The sequence below is a fragment of the Bufo gargarizans genome, chromosome 3, assembly GCF_014858855.1.
Source record: "Bufo gargarizans isolate SCDJY-AF-19 chromosome 3, ASM1485885v1, whole genome shotgun sequence".
NCBI classification, from domain to species: Eukaryota; Metazoa; Chordata; class Amphibia; order Anura; family Bufonidae; genus Bufo; species Bufo gargarizans.
This window is the reverse complement of record NC_058082.1, coordinates 94,641,577-94,659,780: the sequence shown is the minus strand read 5'-3', so window position 1 is coordinate 94,659,780 and position 18,204 is coordinate 94,641,577. Positions and strand designations below refer to the sequence as shown.

Here is an 18,204-nt window from a genome sequence, read left to right as displayed (position 1 = left end):
AATAAAAGTTGTGATGTGGTTGGTTGCTGTGTGTCTTTTAGACAGCACATGCAGGGAGATCAGAGGCAGACTGAAATTCGGGGGAGATGAGAGGCAGAGTGAGAAGCCGTGCCCTAGCAGTTGCAGTTACATTAGGATATACAATTTAATGCACACTGCATGAAAAACACATGACGTTATTAGAACCTGGCTGGACTTGACAACCGCCCAGTATTTTAAGTTGGATCATGAAGATTATATGTAGCAAGTTTGGTTGAGATCCATCAAGGCAGATGGGATCCTATGAAGAACAAACAGTCTCACTTTTCTAGACACTGTATATAGATTATATCACATCACCCTATTGTGTATCTACTGAACAGATAGGCTCTCTGGGTGTTATGGTGGTCTCAGGGGTATCTCAGGGGTATGCGGAGTCACTTCATTGTGGACGTCCCTGACGGATCCTGTTGCGACCGCCGCCTCCTGTGCCGTATTTCCCATGAAGCATCTGTGCGGCCGCTGGCATGGAGCTGAGATTCAGGAGAGCTTCAGAGCTGAATACGTGATTGTTCTTGGAGGGGATGTGTGGTCTTACCTCATGTAAGTGCGGCTGTCATAGGAGAATTGCACGCTGCAAGGCGAGAGCGCTCTTAACCCCTTCAGGCCTGGAAGTGTTTTTGAGGCGCTGTGAAAATCGCCAAAATGTCTAGCACAGTCGCGTCCACTGGATTGTTTATGTAATGGATGCTGAGCAAGTGTTATATCCTTATATTCCTCATCAGTCTGTCGAAGGTGTCAGGGCGGAGGTTGTCAGGGCAATGGGGGGGCACAAGAAGTCTCAGAGGGCGTCAGCTGAAAAGCTCTTTGTCTACATGGAGGAGAAAGGTTTCCGTTACATAATCTTCAGTGCAAAAGGGAAAGAGGGTTATGAGAAATAATACTGCCCATGCTGTACCGCCATATAGTGCCAACATAATGCCTCCTACAGTGCCGGGTAACATACAAAGCCCACTTAACAGTGCCAAAATAGACAGTTCTATGCAGTAACCAGATAATACCACCATATAGTGCCAAATAATACTCCATAACCGTGCCATGCAGTGTCTGTCCACATAGTGCCGTAAAGTACCCACATAACAGTGCCATACAGTGTTTATCCACCTAGTGCCATAAAGTACCCACATAACAGTGCCATACAGTGTCTGTCCACATAGTGCCGTAAAGTGCCCACATAACAGTGCCATACAGTGTTTATCCACATAGTGCCGTAAAGTGCCCACATAACATTCCTATAAACTGAACATCTTGCAACAATATAGTGCTGTATAGTGACAAATACCACTGTGATGTGCCTAAGTAATACGCCATACAGTGCCAAGTAACAGTACTATGCAGTGTTCACAAACTGCCATACATTGGGTATATACAATTATTATACAGTGACCAAGTAATAGTGACCTATGGTGCCTACAGAACATTGCTGTGTAATGTCTACATAACTGCCATACATTGCCTACATAGCATTATACAACCTTGTATGGCCTATATAACATACATGTGTCATACTGCTATATTTCCTATATAACATACTGTGGCTACAGGATAGCGCCTCTATACAGCGTCCACATACTGCCATACAGTGCCTATATAACATACAGCGTCCACATACTGCCATACAGTGTCTATATAACATACAGCGTCCACATACTGCCATACAGTGCCTATATAACATACAGCGTCCACATACTGCCATACTGTCAGTGGGTGGCAGGATGCTGAGGGGCTCTGAATGGTGCCGGCGCTGGGGTAATTAGCCCTGATTTCTGATGACATCACCATAGATTGCGGTATTCTATGAAATCTCTGACTGATGACACAGCAGCTTGTCAGGTGTGAAGGGAGATGGCGGCTTTGATGTGGGGACTGATAGCGGTTCAGCCTGATCACACAGCCGGAGACGAGGCAGCGTCATAGGCCCCTTGCAGACGAGCGTGTCCGGATTATGTCCGAATGCGTTCAGTGAAAACGGCGCGATTTCGCAAACAAAATATTTCAGTTTTGATTGCGTTCAGTTGTTCAGTTTTTTTATCGCGCGGGCGCAAAGTGATTTACCTACTGCGTTTTGCACGCGCGTGATAAAAATACTGAAACAGCATCTCCTAGCAACCATCCGTGAAAATCTTTCATCCGTGAAAAATTTTCACGCAGCCCCATTCACTTCGATGGGGTCAGCGTTGCGTGAAAATCGCTGAATATCGAACATGCTGTGATTTTCACGCAACGAAAAAGTGATGCGTGAAAACCACCGGCCCATTGAAATGAATGGGTTCGGATTCCGTGCAGATGCATTGCACCCGCGCGGAATTCTCGCTCGTGTGCAAGGGGCCATACAGTCTGCCCAGTTACATGATGTCTTATACTCTAGTTACATCAAGAGCTGCAGCCAGAATTCTGTTGTCTACCTCGTCAGACCTCTTTACATCTCCTTGTGGGAAGCAGTACGTCTCCCAAACAGCAGAGGGCGCTGAGACATGAACCGGTTCAGCTAATAAATTTCTAAATGCAGCTCTAGATGTGACTGGAGAAGGGCCGTACTGCAGCTATGGGCCTGAACAAGGCTAGTAATCCGCTGACCAGCTGTAGCACTGCAGCATTGTCTGTTTGCAGCTGCCGTAAAGCGAGACGGTTTTCCTGCTGCTGCCACCTACTGGTCAGAAATGTATAAAATGTTTTTGTCTAAATTCTGTACTGTCCCTTTATCTGTGTTATAGATACATAATATTAAAAATGTATTTCTTTTGCTGGGGTCCCGGGACATGGCGGTACTGACCCCCCTCCCCCATCCCGGATCTGGTCCCAGCCCCCCGGAGATTATGGCTCCACTCATTATACTGACATTCATTTGCTTTGCTGGATTCGTCCGCTCTGTGAGCGATTTATAATGCCTTCTGCATCCACGTGGGATGGACGTGGTCATGGAACCGTTATGCTAAGCAGCCCTTTAAGAGATTGTGTAAATGTCAGACATGAATTCGGAGACTGTGAAGGGAGCGGGGGAAACGCCGCTGACATCATCTCATCCCAACAAAGAGGAGCCACATTTCTTTGCGATCGTTTTATTTTTAGGTTAATTTTGATATTTATACATGGCCGTCATTGTTTCATCCTGGAAAATCTCTTCAACCTAGCCTGATCTAATACGTTTCACAGCTGAGGGTCTGTTACAATGTATCGGCCTGGAAGCCAGAATGCTTAGCTGACAGAGAATTGTGTAAACTGGATACAATTGTAACAAAACCCCAGCTGTGATAGGCATTAGACCAGGGGCAGATTTGTTTCCTCTGGACCAGAGCAGTATTTTATGATTTTCATTCTGAGCTGGTTCATGAAGAGAACACTAGGACGGCAGTGAAGACTGACACACAGCGGCAGGGAGCAGAGGAAGGAATGTCAAGCTGCAGATTTCTATGCCGTTCAGAGACTGTGGAAAGCGACAAATACTTCAAAGAAAATCTCTGACCGAACAGAAAAATGAAAAGTAACTAATGATCCAGAAAGAGTTTGATCAGTGTCGCCAAGGAGGCATGGGGGGGATGGGCAGAGGTCACATGACTGCGAGGATCGGAGGACGACATCATCCAAACAGAGCAAGAGACACAAAACATTACGCTTCATGTAACATCCACAAAGACAAGACTACATGGGGGCAGTATTATAGTAGTTATATTCTTGTACATAGGAGCAGTATTATAGTAGTTATATTCTTGTACATAGGAGCAGTATTATAGTAGTTATATTCTTGTACATAGGAGCAGTATTATAGTAGTTATATTCCTGTACATAGGAGCAGTATTATAGTAGTTATATTCTTGTACATAGGAGCAGTATTATAGTAGTTATATTCTTGTACATAGGAGGCAGTATTATAGTAGTTATAGTTTTGTACATAGGAGCAGTATTATAGTAGTTATATTCTTGTACATGGGAGCAGTATTATAGTAGTTATATTCTTGTACATAGGAGGCAGTATTATAGTAGTTATAGTTTTGTACATAGGAGCAGTATTATAGTAGTTATATTCTTGTACATGGGAGCAGTATTATAGTAGTTATATTCCTGTACATAGGAGGCAGTATTATAGTAGTTATATTCCTGTACATAGGAGGCAGTGTTATAGTAGTTATATTCTTGTACATAGGAGCAGTATTATAGTAGTTATATTCTTGTACATAGGAGCAGTATTATAGTAGTTATAGTCTTGTACATAGGAGGCAGTATTATAGTAGTTATATTCTTGTACATAGGAGCAGTATTATAGTAGTTATATTCTTATACATAGGAGCAGTATTATAGTAGTTATATTCTTGTACATAGGAGCAGTATTATAGTAGTTATATTCCTGTACATAGGAGGCAGTATTATAGTAGTTATATTCTTGTACATAGGAGCAGTATTATAGTAGTTATATTCTTGTACATAGGAGGCAGTATTATAGTAGTTATATTCTTGTACATAGGAGCAGTATTATAGTAGTTATATTCTTGTACATAGGAGAAGTATTATAGTAGGTGTATTCTTGTACATAGGAGGCAGTATTATAGTAGTTATATTCTTGTACATAGAAGGCAGTATTATAGTAGTTATATTCTTGTACATAGGAGCAGTATTATAGTAGTTATATTCTTGTACATAGGAGCAGTATTATAGTAGTTATATTCTTGTACATAGGAGAAGTATTATAGTAGGTGTATTCTTGTACATAGGAGGCAGTATTATAGTAGTTATATTCTTGTACATAGAAGGCAGTATTATAGTAGTTATATTCTTGTACATAGGAGCAGTATTATAGTAGTTATATTCTTGTACATAGGAGCAGTATTATAGTAGTTATATTCTTGTACATAAGAGCAGTATTATAGTAGTTATATTCCTGTACATAGGGGCAGTATTATAGTAGTTATATTCTTGTACATAGGAGCAGTATTATAGTAGTTATAGTCTTGTACTTCGGAGGCAGTATTATAGTAGTTATATTCTTGTACATAGAAGGCAGTATTATAGTAGTTATATTCTTGTACATAGGAGCAGTATTATAGTAGTTATATTCTTGTACATAGGAGCAGTATTATAGTAGTTATATTCTTGTACATAGGAGCAGTATTATAGTAGTTATATTCTTATACATAGGAGCAGTATTATAGTAGTTATATTCTTGTACATAGGAGCAGTATTATAGTAGTTATATTCCTGTACATAGGAGGCAGTATTATAGTAGTTATATTCTTGTACATAGGAGCAGTATTATAGTAGTTATATTCTTGTACATAGGAGCAGTATTATAGTAGTTATAGTCTTGTACATAGGAGGCAGTATTATAGTAGTTATATTCTTGTACATAGAAGGCAGTATTATAGTAGTTATATTCTTGTACATAGGAGCAGTATTATAGTAGTTATATTCTTGTACATAGGAGCAGTATTATAGTAGTTATAGTCTTGTACATAGGAGGCAGTATTATAGTAGTTATATTCTTGTACATAGAAGGCAGTATTATAGTAGTTATATTCTTGTACATAGGAGCAGTATTATAGTAGTTATATTCTTGTACATAGGAGCAGTATTATAGTAGTTATATTCTTGTACATAAGAGCAGTATTATAGTAGTTATATTCTTGTACATAGGAGGCAGTATTATAGTAGTTATATTCCTGTACATAGGAGCAGTATTATAGTAGTTATATTCTTGTACATAGGAGCAGTATTACAGTAGTTATATTCTTGTACATAGGAGGCAGTATTATAGTAGTTATATTCTTGTACATAGGAGCAGTATTATAGTAGTTATATTCTTGTACATAAGGGCAGTATTATAGTAGTTATATTCTTGTACATAGGAGCAGTATTATAGTAGTTATATTCTTGTACATAGGAGGCAGTATTATAGTAGTTATATTCCTGTACATAGGAGCAGTATTATAGTAGTTATATTCCTGTATATAGGAGCGGTATTATAGTAGTTATAGTCTTGTACATAGGAGCAGTATTATAGTAGTTATATTCTTGTATATAGGAGCAGTATTATAGTAGTTATATTCTTGTACATAGTAGGCAGTATTATAGTAGTTATATTCCTGTACATAGGAACAGTATTATAGTAGTTATATTCTTGTGCATAGGAGCAGTATTATAGTAGTTATATTATTGTACATAGGAGCAGTATTATAGTAGTTATATTCTTGTACTTCGGAGGCAGTATTATAGTAGTTATATTCTTGTACATAGGAGCAGTATTATAGTAGTTATATTCTTGTTCTTCGGAGGCAGTATTATAGTAGTTATATTCTTGTACATAGGAGCAGTATTATAGTAGTTATATTCTTGTACTTCGGAGGCAGTATTATAGTAGTTATATTCTTGTACTTCGGAGGCAGTATTATAGTAGTTATATTCTTGTACATAGGAGCAGTATTATAGTAGTTATATTCTGGTACATAGGAGCAGTATTATAGTAGTTATATTCTTGTACTTCGGAGGCAGTATTTGTCACGAACTATGGATCCGACCGCTCCGGATCCCACAGCTGTGACGTAGTGGTCTGTGACGGAGTCTGCGCACACACAGAAACCTCACGTGACCGGAGTATTACCATTCGGCTAACACCCCCCACTACACTTCGGTAACTGCCACCACGTGGGTTCCCGGTCCACGAGCCGACTATCCGGGTCATTCACTATCACACAGATCAGTGGATGAACCGGATATCACTTACTGACCAACCGCAGTCAATCACCCCCAGCTACAATTCCTAAATGCAATTTAACTAACTACCTGGTAACGTCTCTTCAAAGGCAAGGTACGTTGTTCAGCAGCCTAGAATATGGAAGACTTGGCTACTTAGATTTTATAATCTTTAATAAGCGGTAAAAAGCAGTGCAGACAAGTCTAATGAAAATGACTATAAATCTACAGAATAATAATAACAATATAAATAATCACGACAGTTCAAATGAAAGGGAAAAAGATGAAAGAATACTTAGTTTCTCTGGAGGGTTTCAGATGGTCGTTCATATGTCCTTTTTGAATCCTTGCAAACCCCTTTTCAGTATGTATCAGGGGAGACCCTCAAAGTTCTTCTGATACAGGGATATGCCGTCAATGTCCAATTAAGTGTCTGGTGATGTTCCATGGGTCTCTCTCCTCTGTCCTTGTGCATGGGTTTTTATGAACTCTGCCATGGGCAGGAGACTTACTCCTGTCAGCCAATGGCAGCAGAGTGACTGTCAATCCTAGGGATTGGCCTCCAAGTGTTTTATGACCCCATCAAAGTTCAGTTCCTACAATGAGGATTATACTTAAGCTCGTATCTCCTGATACATCGGCATATTTTTATACAGAATACATATTTGCGATCCTTATTTATTTACCTACAGAATGAGACCACACACGGTAATGCTGGGACCTGTAGTTCTTCTACCACCCATAGGTCAGCTAAGGAATCACATCCTCTAGTCATATTTGATACCCAATTAACCACAATACTCTGTAGAGCCTGGATCTGGTGTCAGAATGGGCATAAGTTGATTCATAAATGAAATATGAAAGTGGACTGGTTTTATGCCCAGAGCTAATTAAGGGCTATTAGCTCTCCTCAAACCAGACCTGGAAATTAATGACGTCACGCTCCAGCCAGGCTTGACAGCGAGCTGATCTTGGACTAGGATGAGCTGGGCCTGGTGTAGCTTTTATGACCTTTTATTGCTGGCCTTACAGAGTAGTGGTAATAAAAGTGTCCATCTATATCATAGGCGACCCAGGCTTCAGAAAGATGAGAGTTCACAGCTTTTTACATAGGCCAGAAGCATATAAGATGGCTACCCAGAGGAATTATGTATGTATGCCGGCACACCTCCCTCTTTTAAAAGGTTGCCTGGGGAAATGGCCACAAGCCTATTCCACAGCAACCCAGCCATCTCCGGTCGATTCTCCCTGCCGCGACAACCCGTCGGCATTTCCATGTAAACTACCTTTTCTGTGCTGCACGGTGAAGTTGTACTGCTGCAAAATCAGGCTCCATCTCAGCAGTTTCGCATTGTCTCCTGCGAGACGTGCCAACCAGCTGAGGGGATTGTGATCAGTGATCACTGTGAAATTGCGTCCATACAGGTAGTGTTGTAGCTTTTGCAGGGACCACACAATAGCTAAACACTCCTTCTCTATTGTGGAGTAGCTGGTCTCCCTGGCCAGTAACTTACGGCTCAGGTATAGTACAGGATGCTCCTCCCCGGCCTGGTTCACCTGACTCAGGACTGCACCCAGACCAAAGGCGGAAGCATCCGTGTGGACCACAAACTTCCGAGTGAAATCTGGGGCCTGAAGCACAGGAGCACTGGCTAGTGCATCCTTCAGGGCCTGGAAGCCTTGCTCGCATTCCGGCGTCCATGACACCATCCTGGGCAGCTTCTTCTTGGTCAAGTCTGTCAGAGGCTTGGCCAGGGCGCTATAGTTCGGGATGAACTTCCTATAGTACCCGGCCGTTCCCAAGAAAGACATGACCTGCTTCTTGGTGAGAGGTGTTGGCCATCTCGTAATGGCTTTCACCTTCTCTATTTCAGGCCTCAGTGTGCCTCCTCCTACTCTGTGGCCTAAGTAAGTGACCTCATTCATGCCCAGCTGGCACTTGCTAGGCTTAACAGTTAGTCCAGCCGCAGCAAGTTTGTCCAGTACTTGCGACAGGTGCACCAGATGCTCCTTCCACGTGGGGCTATACACGGCAATGTCGTCTAAATAGGCGACAGCACATTCTTCTAGTCCTTCCAGCAAGTCATTCACAAGCCTTTGAAAGGTGGCTGGCGCATTCTTCATCCCAAACGGCATTACAGTAAATTCGTATAAGCCGAAAGGGGTGATGAAGGCCGACTTCTCCTGAGCCTCCGAGGTCAGGGGAATCTGCCAATACCCCCTGCTCAGGTCCATGATTGTCAGGTAGCTGGCTCCTGCCAACTTATCTAATAGTTCATCAATCTTGGGCATGGGGTAAGCATCCGAGGTTGTGATGGCATTCAGTTTGTTTTGCCGCATTGGCAGCAGGACATAGACCTTCTGCCCCTCCTGGTAGATTCTCTCTCGGGCAGTGCGGTTATACCACTGCTTCTGTTTGCTTTGGGCCTGTACCATATTCTCCTGTACCAGACCTACCAGCGACTCCATTTTGTCTCGGAACCTGAGAACATAGTCTACTACAGAGACTTCAGTTCCGGCAACCTTGCCTTCCCAAGACTCTCTGATTAGGTCTAGGGGACCTCTTACTCGTCGACCATACAGGAGTTCAAAGGGCGAAAACCCGGTTGACTCCTGGGGAACCTCTCTGTAGGCAAATAGCAGGTGAGGTAGATATCGTTCCCAGTCCTTCCCTTGCGCCTCCACAAACGTCTTCAGCATCTGCTTCAACGTCCCGGTTGAAGCGCTCACAGAGGCCGTTTGTTTGTGGGTGGTAAGGGCTGGCTACGATATGGTTCACCTGTATTTTCCTACAGAGCCCCTGCATTAGTTCAGACATGAACTGAGGTCCTTGGTCGCTGAGAAGCTCAGCTGGGAACCCCACTCTCGTGAAGATCCCCAGCAGGGCGTCTGCAACCTTGTCCGCCCTAATGGAGGATAACGCCACTGCTTCCGGGTAGCGCGTCGCGTAATCCACCAGGGTTAATATGAACCGTTTACCCGAACTGCTGGGGATGGCCAGTGGACCAATGATGTCCACGGCCACCCTCCTGAAGGGTTCATCAATTATTGGTAAGGGATTCAATGGAGCTCGGTGACGGTCTCCTGCTTTGCCAACTCGCTGACAGATGTCGCAGGACCTGCAGTACTTGGCGACATCTGCCCCGAGGCCAGGCCAGAAAAAATTCTGCATCACCCGGGACTTTGTTTTGGTTATTCCCAGGTGACCAGCTAAGGGGATCTCATGAGCCACTTGCAGTAATTGTTCCCTGAACTGCACAGGTACAATGAGCTGCCTCTTGAGTGGCCCCACCCTACTGTCACTGTGGGAGATGTCCTCCTTATACAGTTTCCCATTGTCCCAACACACTCGGTATTTGTCTCCCTCAGTGGGAGGGCTGGCAGCTAACCCTCTTAGCTGCTCCAAGGTAGGGTCATCTCGCAGGGCCTGCTCAAAGGCGGCACTACAAGTCCCAGCCAGCTGTCCTGTGGCGAACAGGGACAGTGGCTGAGGCTCTGACGCGGTTAAGTCCACGGGGTCCGAACCGGTGGAAGGGGACACTTCCACTTGCTCTTCCCCAATGGAGCGTTCCGCTGCGGCTTTTGCAGCCCTGCGAGTGACGGGCAACACAGGCACAATAATGTCATCACATTTAACATTTGCACAACTTGAATCAGTTAAACACATGTTTGCTACCTGTGTACATACACCCGCCATCCCCTCTACATCTCCTGTCATAGGAGAACTGCTCCCACACACCCCACCTCCCACCTCCCGAGGTCCATCCCCAAGGTTATCTGATGTTACGCAAACATCCTTGCACAGTACCTCGGTATGTCCAGGGACCTCCATAGGGACGGGTGAGTCCTGTGTGCTTCCAGGGGGCACGTAGCACGAGACCAATCGTCCTAGGTCAGTGCCTAATAAAACATTTGTGGGGATCTCCGCAGAGACTCCCACCTCCCTTACTCCACTCCCAGCCCCCCAATCAAGGAAAACACGAGCTAGGGGAACATTAGGGCTCACCCCCCCCAACTCCCGTGATGGTGAGGCTTTTGCCGGGAATAAGGTCTGCGTCATCCACTAGTTCAGGCCGAACTAGTGTGACTTCGGCTCCTGTATCGCGGAAGCCTGTGGTGCACCGGTTGCCCACAGTAACCGACTGTAGGTTGTCTGCGGTGTGTCTTGCAGCTCCATTCACTAACAGCACAGATGATGGGTTGCGGGCAAGCTTGCCAGGAGGTGCTGTCTTCTTCTCCGGGCACGAGTGGCTGAGGTGTCCTGGCTTGCCGCACGCATAGCACTTGCGCGCGTCTGTCGGTGCTGGCTTGACTCCTTCCGGTCTTTGTGCAGGCCTGTGAAAGGGTCGCTGGACAGGAACCGACAAAGCTGGCCGGGAGGAAGAAGCAGATGAAGAGGTTCCTCCCAGACGGGACAGAGTGTCTTTGAATGCCCGAGTGCTGGGCATGGCGACATATTCATCGGCTAGCTCAGGCCGCCTCTCGCGCACTCTTCGGCTTGTGCTCACATACATATTTTTGCACATCTGTGGGGCAATTGGAGACAAACTGTTCTCGGACCATCAGATCCGCCAGGGACTGCTTGGTGTCCTCTGTGAGGGGATCAGACCACTGTTGGAAGGTGGTCTGCAACTTGCCCAGATGGTCCATAAAAGTATCTCCGGGCCCTCTCCGCAGGGACCGGAACCGTAAACGGTAAGTCTCTGGAGTCAGCTGGTACTTGACCAGAATAGCCTTTTTGATGACCGCGTAACTGGTACGCTCTGCTAATGGTAGTCCGACCAGGGCCTCCATAGCTTTGCCCTTCAGTGCGGACATTAGATGTCCCGCCCACTGTGGCTCTGGTACCTGGTACTGCTGGCATGAGGTTTCAAAAGCATGCAGGAAAAGATCAATGTCACAGTTCTCAGACTCCATCACAGGCAGTTTTGGCTTGACCATCAGGGATGGGCCTGTGGATATGGCATGCCGGTCGGACCCCTGGAGCTGTACTCGGGCCATGTCCAGTTCATGCCTGCGGACAGCTTCCCGTTCTGCAGCCTCGCGCTCAGCCTGGCGCTCTGCCCGACGTGCCTCCAGCAGCCGAAAATATAAGTCCGGGTTACTAAGCATTAGTTGGTCCAGACCATTTTGGGATGGCATAGAGACAGAGTTATGTCCAGCTAGAGGACTGCAAGCCCCAGCAGGCTGTCCTCCTCCCAGTTCATCATCCTCATTCTGGAAGGGGTCACCTGGCTCAGGGGCCCCAGAGTCTCCTCCATTCTCTGAATCCTGCAGGGATGACTCTTGACTCCTCCGTGCACATAACTCCTGGATAAGGACAGTCTTATTTTTCCCATATACTTGGATGCCTTTGTGCTCACACAGAGCTGTGATATCAGCCACGCTCAGGACGTCATAATTCACGGATTCGGACATTATTGCCAAATAAAAGATAGGACAGAAAACAAGAGAGAGGGGAGGGTACTGTCGTGAATTATTATTCTATCAAAACTAATGCACTGTGCTTCGTCTTCCAGAATTTTTCAATCCTTTAGTACAGAGTTATGGACATAACTTCATGCACTAATATTCTAAGCATACAGAATCCCGTAAGCTGCCACCATAAAAATGTCACGAACTATGGATCCGACCGCTCCGGATCCCACAGCTGTGACGTAGTGGTCTGTGACGGAGTCTGCGCACACACAGAGACCTCACGTGACCGGGGTATTACCATTCGGCTAACACCCCCCACTATACTTCGGTAACTGCCACCACGTGGGTTCCCGGTCCACGAGCCGACTATCCGGGTCATTCACTATCACACAGATCAGTGGATGAACCGGATATCACTTACTGACCAACCGCAGTCAATCACCCCCAGCTACAATTCCTAAATGCAATTTAACTAACTACCTGGTAACGTCTCTTCAAAGGCAAGGTACGTTGTTCAGCAGCTTAGAATATGGAAGACTTGGCTATTTAGATTTTATAATCTTTAATAAGCGGTAAAAAGCAGTGCAGACAAGTCTAATGAAAATGACTATAAATCTACAGAATAATAATAACAATATAAATAATCACGACAGTTCAAATGAAAGGGAAAAAGATGAAAGAATACTTAGTTTCTCTGGAGGGTTTCAGATGGTCGTTCATATGTCCTTTTTGAATCCTTGCAAACCCCTTTTCAGTATGTATCAGGGGAGACCCTCAAAGTTCTTCTGATACAGGGATATGCCGTCAATGTCCAATTAAGTGTCTGGTGATGTTCCATGGGTCTCTCTCCTCTGTCCTTGTGCATGGGTTTTTATGAACTCTGCCATGGGCAGGAGACTTACTCCTGTCAGCCAATGGCAGCAGAGTGACTGTCAATCCTAGGGATTGGCCTCCAAGTGTTTTATGACCCCATCAAAGTTCAGTTCCTACAATGAGGATTATACTTAAGCTCGTATCTCCTTGATACATCGGCATATTTTTATACAGAATACATATTTGCGATCCTTATTTATTTACCTACAGAATGAGACCACACACGGTAATGCTGGGACCTGTAGTTCTTCTACCACCCATAGGTCAGCTAAGGAATCACATCCTCTAGTCATATTTGATACCCAATTAACCACAATACTCTGTAGAGCCTGGATCTGGTGTCAGAAAGGGCATAAGTTGATTCATAAATGAAATATGAAAGTGGACTGGTTTTATGCCCAGAGCTAATTAAGGGCTATTAGCTCTCCTCAAACCAGACCTGGAAATTAATGACGTCACGCTCCAGCCAGGCTTGACAGCGAGCTGATCTTGATCTAGGATGAGCTGGGCCTGGTGTAGCTTTATGACCTTTTATTGCTGGCCTTACAGAGTAGTGGTAATAAAAGTGTCCATCTATATCATAGGCGACCCAGGCTTCAGAAAGATGAGAGTTCACAGCTTTTTACATAGGCCAGAAGCATATAAGATGGCTACCCAGAGGAATTATGTATGTATGCCGGCACAGTATTATAGTAGTTATATTCTTGTACATAGGAGGCAGTTTTATAATAGTTATATTCTTGTACATAGGAGCAGTATTCTAGTAGTTATATTCTTGTACATAGGAGGCAGTATTATAGTAGTTATATTCTTGTACATAGGAGGCAGTATTATAGTAGTTATATTCTTGTACATAGGAGGCAGTATTATAGTAGTTATATTCTTGTACGTAAGAGCAGTATTATAGTAGTTATATTCTTGTACATAGGAGCAGTATTACAGTGGTTATATTCTTGTACATATGAGCAGTATTATGGTAGTTATATTCTTGTACATAGGAGCAGTATTATAGTAGTTATATTCTTGTACATAGGAGCAGTATTATAGTAGTTATATTCTTGTACATAGGAGCAGTATTATAGTAGTTATATTCTTGTACATAGGAGCAGTACTATGGTAGTTATATTCTTGTACATAGGAGCAGTATTATGGTAGTTATATTCTTGTACATAGGAGCAGTATTATAGTAGTTATATTCTTGTACATAGGAGGCAGTATTATAGTAGTTATATTCTTGTACATAGGAGGCAGTATTATAGTAGTTATATTCCTGTACATAGGAGCAGTATTATAGTAGTTATATTCTTGTACATAGGAGGCAGTATTATAGTAGTTATATTCCTGTACATAGGAGCAGTATTATAGTAGTTATATTCTTGTACATAGGAGCAGTATTATAGTAGTTATATTCTTGTACATAGGAGCAGTATTATAGTAGTTATATTCTTGTACATAGGAGCAGTATTATAGTATTTGTGTTATTTTACACTAGGGCAGTATTATTGTTGTAAGCAGTAGTAAAGTAACAGATATTCAGGTTGGTTTGTCAGCATTAACAGCTGAATGGTCTCTGGATGTGACAGTGGGTCCATGAATAGTTCTGGGCAGGCAGCCAGTGTTACTGTTATTTTGTAATGTTGTTACAATGTTGCCATTTTCGCTCTGAACATTTAACCCTTACTACTACAGAGATCTAAGTAATTTTCTTCCTTGTTTTCTCCTTGAAGTTGGGAGAATATTACACTGAAAGATTTTATCATTACCTTAGAAGAATCTTATTCTATGAATTGTTTCTATGTCATTTGTTTATTTTTTGTAATGACTTTTTGCAGCTTTTTCCTTACAGGACGTGTTGTGTATGTGGATAGAGGGTTAATTCTCTGCCTCACTTTATAATTGAGCTGCTCTCTTCTGTACATGTATGAAATATCAGATGCCACATCAGAAGTGTCCACAGTCTGACTGAAGGCTATGAGGCTGGTGACTCCACACTGCCCTCTGTCTGTTGGGAGATGAAGTGTGATGTAGCTTCGGTCTACTGGGTCACCTCTGCTATCCCCTCTCTGAGATACCTATGTATTTGACTGGATACACGTGATTACTGAATACTGGCCTTGAATTTTGTGGAGGTTGAGCTGGAATTGTGAGCACCAGCCATGCAAAAAGCTTAGAACTTTGTAACTTTTTGCATCCAGAGCTGCATTCACAATTCTGCCATTCTCTTAAAAACGGTTCTTTGCTGCATTGCAGTGTGGGAGCAGGGGCGCACCACCAATGAGGCCAGGTGAGGCGGCACCAGGTAGGGGCAAGAGAGGGGCAGCCGAAAGCCCATGGGCTGAAGGGAAGGGGTTAGGTTATGGCCTCTTGCACACGACCGTATGGATTTATCTGTATTTTACGGAACAGTTGGCCTCTGATTGAACAGTCCTATCCTTGTCCGTTATGCGGACAATAATAGGACATGTTCTATCTTTAAACGGAAATACGGAATCGGAATGCACATACCTTCGTGTTTTTATGCGGATCCATTGAAATGAATGGTTCCGTATACGGAACGCAAAAAACGGAACGTAAACGGAAGAGTCAAGAGGCCTAAGAAATTGGCATTGGGGAGTTGGGGCGCCATTTCAGTTTTCACCTCAGCCAGCAGAAAGGTTAGGTGCCTCCCTGTGTGTGAGATGTGTTGTCCACTTAGTAACAGGTCCCTAGACGGTGCACTACATCTCCCACAACGCCCCGCAGCAGGCTATGCTTTGTACAGACTGTGAGCGATGCATTGTCGAGAGGCATTTGATGATGACCGTCACGTCGTAAGCCCGCGGCTGGTTCTGTTGGTTGCTGAATGTCCTAATCTCTGCACGTTTCTTTCTGTCCCCAGATCATGATCAGCAGATAGCGCCATACACGAGGACCATGGCTCTCCGCAAGAGGAGTCGTCATGCATTGGGTTTCCTGTGCTGCTTTGGGAGCAGCGAACACCCGGAAATTAACCTCAAGGACAATAATCCCCTCCAGTTTTTGGAGTTCTCAGGGCCGATACCATCTCCGGAAGAGCTGAACGCCAGGTTCTCCGAGCTTGTGGTAAGTGGGCCTCATTTAGTGACTGAAATCTGCGCCTGTTCCGCGCTGCTGTAGATTTGGCACATGGACTGCCGGAGGAGCCATGTCATGTATGGCGGTCAGGGCCCCATCGAGCCCGGTGCAGCAGGCGCGGGTCTGGATGGATCCGGGCCCTTCTCTATTATGGCGATATACTGTATCTGAAGACCTTCTGCAGTATCGTCCAATGTAAGGATTCATGCTGCGAATACTCTAAGGGTCTGGTCACACCGTCAGGTTTCTCATGCAGTTTTGGAATCCAAAACCAGTAGTGAATTCAAAAAAGAGGCGACATCATATCCGCCATTTATACCTATGAGCCAGTCCTGATCATGGCTTCCAAAACCGCATCAGGAAACCTGACCGCGTGGCCGTCCCCTCAGGGAGCCGCACTATAGGGGCTCGTTCACACAACCGTATGGCTTTTTCAGTGTTTTGCGGGCCGTTTTTAACGGATCCGTTTTTTGTTTCAGTAGTGTTTCCGGTTCCGTTCCGTTTTTCCGTTCTGTTTTTCCGTATGGCATATACAGTATACAGTAATTACATAGAAAAAATTGGGCTGGGCATAACATTTTCAATAGATGTTTTCGCAAAAACGGAACGGATACAGAAGACATATGGAGTACATTCCGTATGTGTTCCATTTTTTTGGCGGACCCATTGACTTGAATGGAGCCACGGATCGTTATTTGCGGGCAATAATAGGACATGTTCTATCTTTGAATGGAACGGAAAAACTGAAATATGACTCCAGTGAGGTACTGTGTGAGGTGTATGACTCCAGTGAGGTACTGTGTGAGGTGTATGACTCCAGTGAGGTACTGTGTGAGGTGTATGACTCCAGTGAGGTACCGTGTGAGGTGTATGACTCCAGTGAGGTACTGTGTGAGGTGTATGCCTCCAGTAAGGTACTGTGTGAGATATATGACTCCAGTGAGGTACTGTGTGAGGTGTATGACTCCAGTGAGGTACTGTGTGAGGTGTATGACTCCAGTGAGGTACTGTGTGAGGTGTATGCCTCCAGTAAGGTACTGTGTGAGGTGTATGACTCCAGTGAGGTACTGTGTGAGGTGTATGACTCCAGTGAGGTACTGTGTGAGGTGTATGACTCCAGTGAGGTACTGTGTGAGATATATGACTCCAGTGAGGTACTGTGTGAGGTGTATGACTCCAGTGAGGTACTGTGTGAGATATATGACTCCAGTGAGGTACTGTGTGAGGTGATGACTCCAGTGAAGGTACTGTGTGAGGTGTATGACTCCAGTGAGGTACTGTGTGAGATATATGACTCCAGTGAGGTACTGTGTGAGGTGTATGACTCCAGTGAGGTACTGTGTGAGATATATGACTCCAGTGAGGTACTGTGTGAGATATATGACTCCAGTGAGGTACTGTGTGAGGTGTATGACTCCAGTGAGGTACTGTGTGAGGTGTATGACTCCAGTGAGGTACCGTGTGAGGTGTATGACTCCAGTGAGGTACTGGTGGAGGTGTATGCCTCCAGTAAGGTACTGTGTGAGGTGTATGACTCCAGTGAGGTACTGTGTGAGGTGTATGACTCCAGTGAGGTACTGTGTGAGGTGTATGAACTCCAGTGAGGTACCGTGTGAGGTGTATGACTCCAGTGAGGTACTGTGTGAGGTGTATGACTCCAGTGAGGTACTGTGTGAGATATATGACTCCAGTGAGGTACAGTGTGAGGTGTATGACTCCAGTGAGGTACGTGTGAGGTGTATCCAGTGAGGTACGTGTGAGGTGTATGACTCCAGTGAGGTACTGTGTGAGGGTGTATGACTCCAGTTGAGGTACTGTGTGAGATAGGATGACTCCAGTGAGGTACCTGTGTGAGGTGTAATGACTCCAGTTGAGGTACTGTGTGAGGTGTATGAACTCCAGTGGAGGTACTGTGTGAGGTAGTAGTGACTCCAGTGAGGTACTGTGTAGAGGTGTACGACCTCCAGTGAGGTACTGTGTGAGGTGTAAATGACGACGCCCAGTGAGGTACTGTGTAGGTAGTATGACGCCAGTGGAGGTACTGGTGTGAGGTGTAATGACTCCAGTGAGGTACTGTGTGAGGTGTATGACTCCAGTGAG

At 44.6% G+C, this 18,204-nt stretch overlaps 1 protein-coding gene across 6 annotated transcripts in view; it reads left to right on the top strand.

The window, feature by feature from the left end:
- LOC122931045 (disheveled-associated activator of morphogenesis 2) overlaps nucleotides 1–18,204 on the top strand; it is a 222,037-nt gene that overhangs the window by 59,066 nt on the left and 144,767 nt on the right. For all 6 annotated transcript variants that reach the window (XM_044284949.1, XM_044284944.1, XM_044284947.1 and 3 more), the window contains exon 2: nucleotides 15,890–16,092. In XM_044284949.1, coding sequence (XP_044140884.1) covers nucleotides 15,925–16,092 — 168 coding nt within the window. In that variant the 5' untranslated portion in view covers nucleotides 15,890–15,924. The remainder of the gene's footprint in view (nucleotides 1–15,889; nucleotides 16,093–18,204) is intronic.